Source organism: Cryptotermes secundus, unplaced genomic scaffold (assembly GCF_002891405.2).
Source record: "Cryptotermes secundus unplaced genomic scaffold, Csec_1.0 scaffold584, whole genome shotgun sequence".
In the NCBI taxonomy this organism is placed as follows: domain Eukaryota; kingdom Metazoa; phylum Arthropoda; class Insecta; order Blattodea; family Kalotermitidae; genus Cryptotermes; species Cryptotermes secundus.
Genome location: NW_019735468.1, coordinates 857463 through 872917, shown reverse-complemented (window position 1 = coordinate 872917; position 15455 = coordinate 857463). Strand labels below are relative to the sequence as shown.

General features: G+C 41.1%; 1 protein-coding gene across 1 annotated transcript in view; it reads right to left on the bottom strand.

Moving 5' to 3' along the window:
• Positions 1-15455, bottom strand: part of LOC111869380 — a 159535-nt gene that overhangs the window by 31250 nt on the left and 112830 nt on the right. Inside the window, exon 2 of the mRNA XM_023860874.2 lies at positions 9039-9190. Within this exon, the coding sequence (XP_023716642.1) occupies positions 9039-9190 (152 nt within the window). The remainder of the gene's footprint in view (positions 1-9038; positions 9191-15455) is intronic.

Here is a 15455-nt window from a genome sequence, read left to right as displayed (position 1 = left end):
TATTTCGTTAGAATTATAAAGATGTTACGTAAAATAGAAATATATTAATATTAACGTCACAGTTAATTCATTACTGTACCTAAGCAAATTCGAGTAAATTTAATGGCAGACCTCATACTTCTGTATGACCTCGAAACACTGACTGAAGGGAATCCTTACGAAATTTCAATGGATTTTCTTACTTACTCATGGAGCTGAGCCCTTCTTGAGGAGCCGCCAATTCTGCAGCTACTCAAGAATTTCCAAGAATATTATAGAACCCGAAGGTTCATTACCGTGTTCACAAAAGTCCTCCAGCGGTCCCTATCCTGAGCCAGATCAATTCAATCCATACTATCCCAACCTATTTCTCTGAGATGCATTTTAATATTGTCCGCCCACCTACCACTTGGTCTTCCCAGTGGTCTGTTTCCTCCTGGCTTTCCCACCAATATCCTATATGCATTCCTCTTCTACCCCATTCGTGCTACATGCCCTGCCCACCTCATCCTCCTAGACTTGATCATTCTAATTATACTCAATGGATTTACGAAATAATAATAAAAAAAGAAAAGAGAAGATACATGGAACGAATTAAATATCGGTTCAATGAATGTTAAGTTCGATGATTACAGAAGAAATAGCTGAATCATCTCAGCAGAATGGGAAGTGACGGACTCCCATGTACAAGCCAGAGGAATGTGGAAATATAGGTTTACTATTTACATGACGGTCTTGGGGCTGGAAGAGTCAGGAGCCCAAGCTGTCAAGAACAGAAAAGAAAGGAGAAAAAGGAAATAAATGTTATCAAAATACCCTTCCTGCTATATACGACGAATTTAAAATCAAGAAGCCCGACTTCGGACTTACCTCGATTATGAATTCTGCGCTACAAATCACAATGGCAGACAGCAGTGGTTTACACCACAAAGCGCAGGAAACCCGAGATTGGCGTGTTCCATAGCGACGGGAGACAACAAAATGAAATGTGTTCAATTTCACTGTGGTCTGCGAATTGGAACTGTAGCCGCCCAGCCGTTGATTATATTTCAGCACGACAGAGCGAATGCAAAGCCAGCATGTTTGCCATTTTGGTGTTTTGAGTTGAACGGTTTCCTTGGTGCAGTGCATTTACAGATCTCTTCTCTCGAGAACTCTTGTGCTCATCAGATCGCGAAGTGCAGGTCTCCGGGAAACAAAATTTTTACCTTTAGTTTACTAAGGGATAACATTTTCAGCATCCAGTTTTGCTGGATGTCCGGTTTATAATATCGAAATTAAGGTCCCGCTACCTGAAACTTGGTTTACGTTAGATTTTATGGCCTCAGGAGGTAAGCATCCGGGTTACTGTTTTCTGGGATGTGATGCCCATGCTGCCGTCATCATCATCATCATCATCATCATTTATATTGGTATTATTTTTTATTGCTAGTGGGGTGGGACTAAGTCCCTTGTACTGCAGCCACTTCTGGCCTTTTGTACCAGCTCCAGAAGATAGGTGAGGGTGATTGTGGAGCAACTGGTAAAATGAAGATTGGCAGGGGAACTGAAATACTCGGAGAAAACCTGCCCCAGCGCCACTTTGCCCACCACAAATCCCAGTTGACCAGATCCGGATAGAACCCGGGCCGCGCGGTGGGAAGCCAGCGACTAACCGCTTGAGCTATTGCGCGGCTGGTATTATTGTTAGTGGTGGTAGTAGTAGTAGTAGTAGTAGTATTGGTTTTACTAATGCTGTAAATTTGTGGCTATAATACCATTAACCATTAGCTAATACAGTCTGTTGTCGGATCAATTTCACTGTAAATATTACTAATACTTTTTCGTACTTACAGTCAATTATCGTTGTCAACAAGAGTTATTGTTGTTATTATTATTATTCGAGTTCTTCGAGATTGAATGAAATATTCAACAGTGACTGAGTATTAGTTTTATTATGTTTATCTTAATGAACACAATTTTGTGAAAAGTGGTACACCTGTATAATACATGTGAGTGTGTCTAGCGCCTATAAATTAATATACAATCGTATGACTACTGCGGCAGCGTTCCTATTCTTTCATATTTTGTACTGGTGAAACTGATGAACCGAAATAGCCGAAAACATAATTTGGTTACAACTTTCAGTACAGTGTAAATACTTTGAGTCTCAAGATAATCAGATGGATCCTTTAGTCGTGGTAGAATAAATATTTGCAGTATTATCGCCTTTTTCTGTTAGTGAGAGTACTAGACCATGAGGTGGGTAGAGAATGTAGCACGAATGGAGAAGAGGAATGCATATAGGTTACTGGTGGGAAAACCAGATGGAAAGAAACCATTTGAAGACCAAGACGTAGGTGTGTGGATAATATTAAAATGGATCTTAGAGAGGTAGGATGGGATGGTAGGGATTGGAATTTTCTGGCTTAGGATAGGGACCAGTGGAGGGCTCTTGTGAACACTGTAATGAACCTTCTCAAGAAGGGCTCAGCTCCATAAGTGATTGAGTGAGTAAGAGTGCTAGACCGACGGCCGACGTTACTCCTGTAACGTTTAATTTCGATGTCCTCTTTGCCAAATATGGACAACATTTGTAAGCACATAGCTGGGTTATTTCAGGGCGGTCACGGACATTTTTAAGATAATATGTGATTTTGAAAACGAAAAATTATTAATTCATTCAGTATTATGATACTATCAATAATTACAAATGATAATTTCATGTAGTTCGGATTCGCACCACGTTACACTTTTTCAGATATAACCTATAATATTTACACAGTGTCTATGTTTATGAGTTTTAACATATGAAAATGTTAAGTACCCAAGTTGTAGGTATGGCCCATCTCCATGCAACGTTCCGCAACCCTATGGTTGTAGTCAGTCTGGAAGCTGAACGGGCCTGATTGCATCGTCCCGGAGTCTCGTCGACCGAGCGATCGAAATAAATTTTAATTCAAAATAATATATAAACGTTAGGTTCGTACCTCACAGGGAACACGTTATTTCTCGTCTGCCAAGAGCAACCAACTAATGCTGATCATGGAAACAATGTTTTGTCGTGAGAACTATACGAAACTTACGCTCATTGGACAGAAAGCAAAGTTTAAGCATTTAAAACACGTGACCACTGAACTTCAAATGTTTAAAGATGATTTGATTTGGACCGATCGGTTAAATTTCCAATGTGACTACAGCCGATTCTACAGTCTATTTGATATATCATCGTCAAACCTAAAATGAAGTAAGCATTTCTAGAGACTCCCTCTTATTTTTGCCCTCTGCAAAATACTTGCCTTCATACAAGTTGCATATTTTTTTCCTGAAGATCTATTACCACATAGACAATTAGGCCTGTACAATAAACAGCGCCGGCGTCACCTGCACTCTGGAGGTTCACACGGCCTCCAGCATCGTATTATTACCGATGGCGGGAGAAATGACTAAGCTGGAATAGAGACTAGCGACATTACGCTGATCGAATTTTTCATGGCGGCCCATCGGTCGTATCAAATGATATTAGGACAGACAAACTTTAAGGCTATCTTGCAATGTCAGATGCGGACAGCAGGATAAGGTCCTCTGCACATGTGAGATTCTCGTATGTGAATGTGTAAGCAACCATCACCAGACTGAAATTGGAGGAAACACCAGATAAATGTGAGTCATCGATCTGATGGCTATGTGCAAAACTAATTAACTGCTCGTTCGCTACATGTAAAAGATGAGTCAGAAAAGTATCAACACTTCGCCCGCTCGGGTCATTCTATTTCAAAATGTCACAGGTCACTGTTAAAATTCCGAACACTACCGAGTTACGTTTTGTTCATATTATTACGCAGAGGAGTTGTCTAAGAGTTAGTAGGCAACTGGTGCAAATGTACTAATTGAATGTAAAGTACCTGTGAACTGCAGTAATACATAGAAATTTTACTTTTGTTGCAGCTAGGAGAATAGTGAATTCTGTAAACAGTACATGACGATGATATATGCTATGTGGTATTTTCATCTTAACTGTCGCAATTGTTTCTGTCGTACTTAAATTTTATATCGCATCTTACATTTTTCTTCGTGTCCGGAAATGGGGAATAATTCGATCGATTGGGCCCAACAGAGTACGCTTGTTACCTGAGGACAGAGACAGTGTTCAGTCTCAGAAAAGACGTTCCAAATAAGAACTGGAATATTGAATGATACGGAGAAAGTTTGTCTTTGTCTGTAAATTTATTAGTCAGTTATTGAGTTTGCTTTCGAAACTCGAATCCCAAGCGCTGCGAAATAAGGTGCTCAGGAACATGTGTGGACCTAAGAATAATGCATCATGTGATCAATTTAGGCCATTACACAACGAGGAACTCCTTGACTTACACAGATACGTACGAGTTATTTTATGATAGTGAAGTATTGGAGATGGTGGGCAGGAAGTTCCACTAGGATGTTGGTGAGGGTAGGTCATGGAAAGCTTTCATTTTTAAGATGTAGAAGGACAAGGAAAGACAATTCAGACTGTCGACCTCGTAGTTTGGTAGGTGATTATCAGTATTTAGGAGGAATGTACTTCTTCTGCCCTCTGCTCTGAAGGCAAACCTGGTTATCGTCGACAACTCTAAGCTCCTGGTCTCTTCTGGTTTCAAGGGTTGAAACTTTCCTTTCTATCCTTTTCTTGGACGCCACTGACATCTTCTGAACTTCTGGTTATAATGATATTCTTAACAAAAGTTCTGGAAATTTCTATAATTTTGTTGTTTTGTTATCTTTTGTGCCCAGTGTCCATCTGACACCTGTATAATGATTATAACCTTTCATTCTGCATATGTAACCGCTCTAAGGAAGTGCAGTTCTATTGTCTCTTTCCTTCTCGGTTTGTCTTTTGTTAGTGTTAAGCATTCTAATTCGTATAAAGGCATAGCGTGTTTAATACTTTCTAAAATTTGAGTGAGATTTGCGTTTGGTATGTATTTAGTAATTAGCATTTTACAGTTACACAGAACCGTTGAAGCGTGGTAATAGCACTTAAATTTAAGGTTATGTTGAAACTTTTACATATTATGAATTTGAAAACTTGTACTAATTATTGTTACATTAAATAGCTTAATGTAATTATCAATTTATATCATCAGCTAATGTCTCTCTATATCAGCCGTGTCAAACATGCGGCCCCATAGCCACAAAGTGCGGCCCCTCAACTTTTAGAGCTAATTGATATTANGAAGGTTAATGCACTAAAATCTGCACAGCCTCACCACCCCAAGTATTTCCAAGAATCCCTTTTGGAGGCGTAGTAAGAATGCTAGGAGGGCGGCAACTGACAGACAAGTGCAAGGGATTTCTACCTTCAAAACTAGCTTGCAACCCCCAGCCATTGTCTAATGGGCTGCTAGAAAACTTTAACTTTTATGATCATTGAGACAAGATACACCTGCCTACTAGCCCGGTAGTCTCTTGTACACTGTCATTCAGTTCATTTTCACACAGCGACAGGTGCTGATGTTACATTGTGATGAATGTATAAAGGTTATAATTAAACATTAAATTATCAACTACGAGTTTTCTTGTATATGTACAGTAACTTTTAAAGGGCACTATAGCTTTCAAAAAATTGAAACACCAAAAAAAGAACTATTGAAAGTGAGCGCCGTGTTTTACAAGGAAAATGGGAAATTGCTTATATCTGTTGTGAAATAGAAGTTAAAATTACACGTTTGATTTGTGGGCAAAATATAAGTGTTCCACTTTAGGTAATTATATTGAAATTGTTCCTAAATAATAAATATAATTAAATTTCCTTGTGTCAAAATCTAATGTATATTTCTATTTTGAAGTGCGGCCCTGGACTATTATTTATAGGGCTGAGGTGGCCCTCTGTAGAAGTTGAGTTTGACATGCCTGCTCTATATATACTAAAATATTTAAAAGAGAGGAGGTTTCTTGAGTTCTTCCCGTAAATTTTTGTAAGAACTAGTGTTTTTATTCTACCTGAATTTCTTCTCCCTCGCTGTAATTTAATAGCCTATGTCGTGACGCGTGGTCTATCTGCAAAGGGATGAAAGTGGTGGCCACCCTCACAGCTGCAATCTCTCTCCGCTCCGCTTTGCATGCAGCCCGCGCTGTCTCCCAAACCCCCATATGTAATTTATATCACATTTTTCTCCCATCCACTGAATATGAACTCCTGACTCACGTTCGCACTTTGTTGAAGTATAGATTTCACTTTTAAATATCTTTTCTGTTGACAAGTTCTCCGTTGTTTTGCAGCTGGCTTCCTCAGTGTCACTGCTAAATTTAGAATGTTATGTGACTCTTTATCTAAAGTATAAGATTAGACCTACGGACCTTCGCGTTCTCTAAGAAACAGCATATTTAAAGTGTTTAATGTGAATAAATTTGTCCAGGTTGAAGAATGTATACAAATAAAAGCACGTTATTGAGGCTTTTAAATTAATTGTAAATATAAAAACATTTTTCTTCAGAAAAATATAAGTAGAATTACTTAGTTAACTTTCTAACATATGGAGTATATTCCTTCTGAGAAACTACTAGTCGCTTAACTGGTGAAGAAGATTCCTTCCTCTTGAGAAACCCAGAGGTTCACAAGAGCTCGCCAGTAGCTCTTTCATTAGCAAAATGAATCCTGTCCATATATTAATGTCATATTTATGTAGAATTCATTCTAATACTGTCCTTCCATCTATTCCTCTGTCTTTGAAGTGTTCAATTTGTATGAAGGTCCCATTAATTCGATGAGTGTTACATGCCCAACCAATCTCAAAAATTGAAATGGAAACTAATCTCTTTCTGTAACATGATGTTAATGCAAGTCTGTAAGTTGTGAAGAACATTTCAGGGACCACTGTGAAATGGGATTAGACTTAGAGCGGGATATGAGTTCAGTACGCGCGACATGTGGAGGAACACAAGTCTTCTGCTTCTTCAGGGGTTACCAGTAAGAGAGGGAAGTTCTCGCAGGCGTAGTTGAAGCAATGGACGGCAGAGTTTTGACAACTGAACTGTGACCTGATTCCAAATAGCATGGTAATTATCTCGATTAATGTCTGTAGTTTCAGACTGGGTGGATAGGCAAAGCGGTAACAAATTTTTCTCGTACTAGGGGCTCCAAATTTCCATTTTCCAGAAACTTTTTTCTGCGTATTTGATATTTCTTGGAATATGTCCATAAAATTCAGTTAGCAGGTTGGTGTAGTCGTAAGGGTCTAGACTTGTGTTAAGTAAAGGAAGGAAAGAGGTAGAAAAAATAGATAGATAGACAGACAGGCAGGCAGGTAGGTAGATAGATAGACAGCCAGACACACACACAGAAGGAAGAATGAGAGAAATGACAGATATATATAACGAAGTCTGCCCGCGACGTTTACGCAGTTGGAAACATCATTGCCTCTGTACTTTACTGCCATCTATGGGAAGGAATGCAGAGTGAATTATTTTTCAAACGTGACATGGAAAAATTATTCTGCTGGAAGAGGGAATTTAAAGTTCGCAGAAGATTAATTAAACGAAATTTATTTTAAATCTTAGGGACACGAATAGTGTCAGAGCTCGTTCCAGTTGCCGACCCGTACCCCTTGAACTCTGCGGTCACGTGTTCAAACTCCACTGAAGTTATTCATGAAGGCTATGTCAGCCGCTTCTTGTGTTATTATATTCTTATTACACATTGCAGCTCTTCTTGATTGGCCAAAACCCATCCAAATGCCCTACAAAGTGAGAGGCACGTATCTTTATGAAGAATTATGTGTTTAGAGGGAAAATTAGGAAATTTATACACATAAAACATTTCTGGTGTGTTCGCTCACTTTTTTAAATTATCTTGAAAAAAGTAAGATTTACAGAAGAAAGTGATCGGCATAAAATGTGTGTTTCATGCCTCGGTATTACATTTCGAGACGTTTCTCGCTTCACCAAATATTTAGAGAGTTATGCTCCTAGTTTCTTTCAAGACGCGCATGCAGAAGCGTCCCTTATTAACGTCCCTATTTAACAAAAATTAGAATGTTTTTGGGATTATAGAGAAACAGAGTAGTTTATTATCAGATTAAATTAATACCCGTCCAAGGACTCTCTGGTGTTTATGTGTGGAAGAGATACAGACAGACAGAAATAGAGAAGCTAACAGATAAATTTTTGTAAATTTCCTTTATAAAGGCACCGAAATTGATGAAAGGATAGATGTTACAAGGGTCTTTACAACATCCCTAAATTACAGGGAGAAAATTACTTTTGTGCTGTTGTTTCATGTCTGGCCTCACCAGTTTTAGTTATGAATCTCTGTGTGATGTGACCTGCTGCTCGTTGCCGTGATGGAATTCTGTTGCGTTGGAATGCGCAATGAATGCAAGGGACGAGGGGGGGGGGCGCGCTCACATGTAACTAATCATAATGGACAAGTGACTTTCATATTAAAATTGGCTGACAGCATGTAAAATCAAATTCTTGCTCATTACACTTGCTCACACAGCAAGGGTTATTGAGGGCTTTCAACGTCAAACTGTTTGTTGTTTCCAAGGGTTTGTGGCCGTACTAAGAGTGGTCTCAGTGACTAGTACTTGAGAAATTGAGAGATTCTCAGCTGTTTAAGAATTTCTTCAACAGTTATAAAACACGAAGATTCATTACCGTGTTCGCGGTAGACCAACTCAAAGTTCCTATTCAGTCAGATGAGTCAAGCACAGAACCTCACATGCTGTTTCTTTAGAATATTTTTCTTCTTCTTTACTGCGCTACAACTGTGTGTGGGTCTGCGTCTCCTCCATGGCTTCATAACAGTAAATTTTTCGGGGTTGGTTCTTTAGCCTCACGCCTAAACTCCAACCTGGAGGACTAGGGACAGTATTTCGTCTGGCACCTACCCTTTGACCTAACTTACATGGGTGGCTCTATGAGGAACTTAAGCCTCGCCAGCATAACTCTCCGGGAAACTGACGCACACAAACCTCCTTTCCACAACAAGGCGGTAGTCCTCGAGGAGGAATTTGAGGTGTTACTTAATATTATTCTCCAACCCAAGTCTCTCAAGTGATTTCTCTTGATGTTCCCTTGAGCGCGCTTGACACATATCCTACCTGTATGATTGAAGTCTTGCCTACGGCAGGGGCCCCCAGCAGTATTACTTTCACCAGATCCATCGAGTCTGGACTCGCTTCCGTTTCCGGTGGTGGGCCGCGGGCGTCTCGTGCATGTTCTCTCCGGCGCTCCAAATAGTCAAGGTCGAGCTCTGTAAGAGTAGATCACCGGTAACGTAAGATTAGTTTCATATCCTAGAGAAATGAGTTAAACCCGTAGAACTGCTAATGGAGACTGTTGAACAGCAGCGCCAAAACGAATTTGCGATCAATTTACTGTGGATCAGTCGTCGCAGTATGGCTTCCGTTTCCTGCTCTTCAAATCATTATTTTTGCATTTAATGAAAAACAATTTCTTCAGTCTGCTAAGAGAAATAGCGGATTAAAAAATAATTAAGCGCCACCATGATCTCAGTCTGAATGGAATACGCGTCCTTTGTGAGAATGATAATTAAAAATGTAATAAAAGTTTCTAAATATGTTTCCCAAACTCTCATTTCCGCAACTTTTTTTTTCAGAAGGCAAAGAACTCCAAGACATCCCTTCATTTCATTCGCAGATGTCTGACTTATGCAGTAGGCTAATTAATAGAGGTAATTTGTATAAATATTAACTTAGTCAAAATTATTATGACAGTTTTATATGTTGTCGCAATCAAATGTTTTAACATTAATGCACATTAGCTTTAACTTTCTAGCTTCAAGTTTTATTTTCAAATTACAGTCATAAATATAGTAAAAAATGTAAAGGTTTCCATGTAACAGGCTGTGGGGCCAATAGGGTTGTGAGATGTTGAGGTTCCCACATTTTCTAGACAATCGGCTAATAGATGGCCGCAAGGTTGTCAGCCTTAGGCGCCGGCCACCCTTTACCCCCTACGAATATTCCTGGTACTCATTTCTGTTAGAGGCTGAGTCGACCCCAGGGCCATAGGGCGGCTGGAAGGATTAGGTCAATTGAAAAATCCAATGACCTCATCGGGACTTGAACCCGCGACCTTCCGGCTTGTAGCATAGTGCCTCAACCAACTACGATACTGCGTGCCTCACAGTCATAGGAATAAATATTATTAAATGCTAAACATTAAGGGAGCTCACTGAATCGTACAGTCGCTGGATATATGCCAGACAGGTATGGCAACTGAAACGTCCTTCTGCTTTCAAATCGCAGGTTCTCCTTTGCCCTGTGTGGACTTACACGACAAGACGAGAGGAGAAACTGATATTCTTAAGAGTTTCGCAACTTGTCCTCTTTACCGTAGCTCTTGAAACTAAACAACCCAAGGCTGATGAGATAGACGGAACATGTAGGGCGAAACGTAAAATGTACTCAGAAATTTCAGTCCGATAAACGTGAATGGAAGAGCAGCTTGAGAGACCTGGATGGCGATGGCAGAATGGTATAATAATTTATTCCTTAATAAATAGAATGCGAACTGAATTCAGCTGGCTCAAGATAGGGTTCAGAGTCGCGCACCGCAATAAACCTTCAGAGTCCATAAAAGAATCAGAATATCTTGATCATCTGCATCACCATCAGCTTCACACTGAAAATCCTGCTCTATAGAGTCTTGAGTATGAATGAATGAATTCTGAAGAATTATAAGGAATCTCGCCATGTAAGGCTGAGGATTATGCCAGTCAGCATAACTACGTACTACAAACAAAACAAACTCCGTGGTCTGTAGTCAGTAAGCGAACTATACGACCGAGCGACCGCCGCTTGTCGGCGAAGTTAGTGCCAGCTTTAGCGGATAGAGGGTGTTACGTGGTCAGCACAACGGATCCCCACGGCCGTTAATCTCGGTTCTCTAGACCGGAGATGCTATTTCCTTGAAATAGCTCCTCAATTATCCTCACGAGGATGAGTGGATGCCGTTCCAGACCCACTATTTCTCAGAAAATCTTGTAACGCCGGGAATCGAACCCGGGACCTCTGGATCTGTAGGCAGGAACTCTGGACACTAGACCACAGAGCTATTACTGGTCTAGTAATTAAGCTTTGTTTGGTGCCAAGAACTGTAGTGTCCGTCTGTAATTACGTAATGTGGAAAGAATTTCTGAATTGCAAATGACTAAATGTATATGAAGCCTCGGATCTCTGGCGCCTCGTCTTCCCCTGTTCTTTGCTTCTTCGGGTGAGACTGAGTCCACTTGGCACGTGGGCCGAGTTCCAGATGATAGATGAATATGGAGCTGTTGATGGGATGAGAACTGGCAGGGGAAATCGAAGTACTCAGAGAAAACCCTGCCTCAATACCATTTCGTCCAAGAAACCTAACCTGGGCCAGAACCCGAGCCGCTACGCCGCGAAGACGGCGTCTAACACCCCGAGCTGTGCCACGACCGCGTCCTCTGTAAGAACTCGAAAATTATTCAGACCTACTGTGTATTCTTCATTTTTATGGCACTTGAAACTTCTCCTCCATAACCATAAAGCCCGCCATCGTAACATATTCCGACCCATCCTATCGATTTGTTGTTGCCTCTTCATATCCCCCCAAGGCACCCTTTAATAATACAGTTCAAACTCCAATTTCTTCATTAGTCTGTCATGTGTCCATTTCGTGCGAGATGTTCAAGGCTTTACCATTACTCAGGCAACAGTCACCGGCTTTTCTTCAGGAAGTTCGGGTTCAATTCCAGTGCAGTTCTTGGGGAGTTAAGTGGTACTGGCGTATATTTCTCTCCACAATCCTCGGTTTTCCGCTGAACATTGTCCTTTCATCCGTGTTCCAGTCTCTTACCTATCACCCGGGGCTGTTTCTGGCCGCGGCACCAAGTGACCCAGTCTCACTCCACTCCAAGAACAGAAGAAAATGGTGCGGCCAGAGGAACATTTTCTGTTCCTTATGCCTGGCTCGACTCATCCTTATTTCTTTAATTATCATAAGAATGCTATATTAAGAGGTGAGCCAGGATAGCTCAGTGGTTATAACGACTGGCTACCAGCTGGACGATCGAAAGGAGGAAGTTCGAGTCAGGGTAGGGTCAAGAATTTTCACTTCTCCACGTCGTCCAGATCGGCTCTGTGGTCCACCCAGCCTCCTATGCTATAGGTAACAGAGGTTCTTTCACGGGGGTAAAGCGGCCGGGGCCTAAAGCTGACCACTCACCTCCAGTCAGTGCCGAGGTCAAGAAAAGGTGGATCTATACATCCACTCCCCCATACGTCCTCATGGTGTAGTGCTTAATGAGTTAAGCACAGGGACAACGTTACCTTTCTTATGCTACATTGAGAGAGCGGTTCATGAACTTTGTACATACGAAATTTTGTCGTTCCACCGTTAGGTCATTTGTCTTAGTTCGAAATATTCGCACTATTTTCTTCTCATAGACAATACATTGTACTCTTCTCTCAGTTGCGAAACTATACAAAACGTACGAATGAGAGCAGTTCAGATACAGCCCACTGCTATCTTGAACTAAAATTTAAGTGTAACTTACATTGACATGTTGACCAGATCCGGGAATTACTTAATCCAATTTTTGATAAATTAGTCCGCAATTTTCATACTACCTACATTTTTCAGACATCTCTGAATACGGGACGGAACAGCTGGCACAATGCAAAATGGCGTGATTTGTATTATGGAGGTATCCGGTTCGAATCTTAAAATAAGAATCTATTATCTTGACTGAATACTATAATTTCTCCATTCGTTCAAAGGAATATCTGATTAGCACCCAAAATAGTCCACGATCACTTCCCATCTATTTCAGTTCTCCGTTAATACTCATCCTGTTAACTCACTCGACGCTAAATACCTTCTGAAGTTGATACAGCATCTGTAAATAACACTTGAACCGATATTTAGGACTAAGTAACAACATAATTTTGTTGACGTCAAGAGATTTTAGTATGTCGTATGGCCGCATGTATGCTGTTTGTACCACTTTCTCACTCAAAGCGTTAGTTAATTTACTGGTGGAACGACAAATGGTAAATTGCGACGTCTGGAACGAGGACAAGCCACAGAAATAAAAGTTGTGTTGTAACTACCCCGCTCAGTCTTTGTGGCAATTAGGGTTTAAAACTCGACCTTAATGGATTGGGTGCACGAGTCAGTACAAAAACTCGGCAACCCAGCAGCGTTCCTAAGCCACATAACATCTGCAGTAGCAACACAGTTTCATACACTATATGTCAGAAGAATTTATGATAACATTTTTAACCCGACAGAATTCGTGTGGGCCAATTTAGGAACAACAGTAACAAACAAATATCCTCGGCAGAGAGGTCAGCACTCCTGTTTCTTTGCTGAAAGTTTGCCTGCAGATCGGCTATCCTGAGATATTTAAATGATTTTCCTCAGTCTTTCCCGACAAATGTCGGGATATTACTTCAAATTACGCTACAATCGCTTCCTTCCTCATCCTTCCCAATTCAGTATTCACTCATGTAATTCCATCATTCGACGCTACCTACTGGTAGCCTTGTTAAATACCTGACGAAACATACACGTCAAACCACGCCGAACGGTTAAATAAAATCATAAATAATCCGTGGGTTGTAGTCTGCAAGTGAACTATACCGACCGAGCGACCGCCGCTTATCGGCGAAGTTAGTGTCAACTTTAGCGGATAGAGGGTATCACGTGGTCAGCGCAACGGATCACCACGGCCGTTAATCTCGATTTTCTAGACCGGAGCGGCTATTTCCTTGAAATTTCTCCTCAATTATCCTCACGAGGCTGAGTGGTCTCCGTTCCAGACCCTCTACTTCTCAGAAAATCTGGTAGCGCCGGGAATCAAGCCCGGGACCTTTGGATCTGTGGGCAGGAACTCTGACCACCAGACCACAGAGGCGGTCAAATAAATCATAAATAAATAAGTAAAATAAAACTGTCCTAGTATGTTCGGTTTGTGGTTCTAACAGCGATGGTTCTGAAAAGGCCGCTTAGTCCGGTGAAAGTCAACTGACATTTCTGAGGAACACATCGCCCCCAGAACCATAGTTCTGCTTGCTGCCTCATGCCAATTTCCTGCTTGATATACTCTTTGAACCTCGTTATGAATGAGATGTGTTCCTCCGGAACGTCCTTTGACTTTCAACGGACAGTACGGCATTCTATCCCACCTCTGTGAGAACCTCAAATCCAGCACTGTAAGATATGTCTCGTATTATTCTTAATTTGAACGATTTTGTACAAACTGTGACTCCTATGCAGCAGCCACAGATTATGGTGAGAGGTGAGCAGAGAGGATAGAAGGTACGGATCCTGAAGGAAGCGAACGTAGTGTATTACTCGTCACCTTAAGAAACTGAGGAGAGTCCAGAATATCAGTTACTGAACTCTGATGTCTGTCCCTTTCCAAATCATCACTTTCCTTTACATCCAATTGCAGAGTTCCGGGTTAAGCAATTATAGAATCTTGCAACAATATGAATCCAGACTCTCTTACGGCTGTCCACAAAGAGGACTGATATAAGAAACATGCACATATTTTGTACAATTTTTTATTGTTGTCACGTGTCTCATGTTCCGTGACAAATAATTGTGGATTCTGGATTAGATGAAGCTGTTTTAGTGGATAGGTCCTTACAATTACAACTACAATCACTCTGAAATCACGTATTCCAGACGACACGACCTATCTAGCCCGTCGTTTCTCACGTTTCGTCTTCTGGTTCTTGGCTGAGCTGGTTTCTTCTGTTCCCAGCTCTGCTCCGTTCGCCACTGAACTAAATTTCGATCTGGTTTTCTCTGATCTGCTCTGTCCTGTGTTCCGTTTTGTCTCTCATCTTCCGCAGTCGGACGTACTAGAAGACACCATCTTGAAGGGTATTCGTTGCAGCGGGCACTGCAATAGCTCTGGCCTTCATTCCCGTGGTAACGTCTGCCAGTGTACGCCTTGCAGCGTTGACGTGGTTACAATTACCACCTAGGCAACGAGGTAACCACTGTTCCTTGTTCTATGGGAAACATAATTACTGTGCCCTTGTCTAGTAATGGACGCCCGACCAGCTTGATCTGGTTGCAGATTATCTTATCTGAAAACTTTCTACAGCGCCCTTCGTCGTTCACATCGAATACCATGAGGCTATCTTGAAACAGGTCCCGATTGCCTCCTTCCAAGTTCTATTCAGCATCACCTTTTCCATCGAGTTCGACGGTATATAACGTTCGAACTCGGTTCCCTGTGGATACTCATGTACATTCTTAGGCCCTACCATTGTATCAGCCTCTTTGTCAACTGAACGCTCCATTATGGCATTGTGCAGAGTGTGGTGATGGAAAATCACGTTAAGACCTCAGTCAGGGTCATGGATTCGAGCCGGGTGCATCGAGCATAGAAGTCAGACTCAGTATCGCTGTCTTAATCTGCTCGATTGATAGCTATAATCACCCTTGTTTTTTTAACGATATTTTTCAACCGAATGAATTATATAGCGTCAAAATATTGAATGATGGAT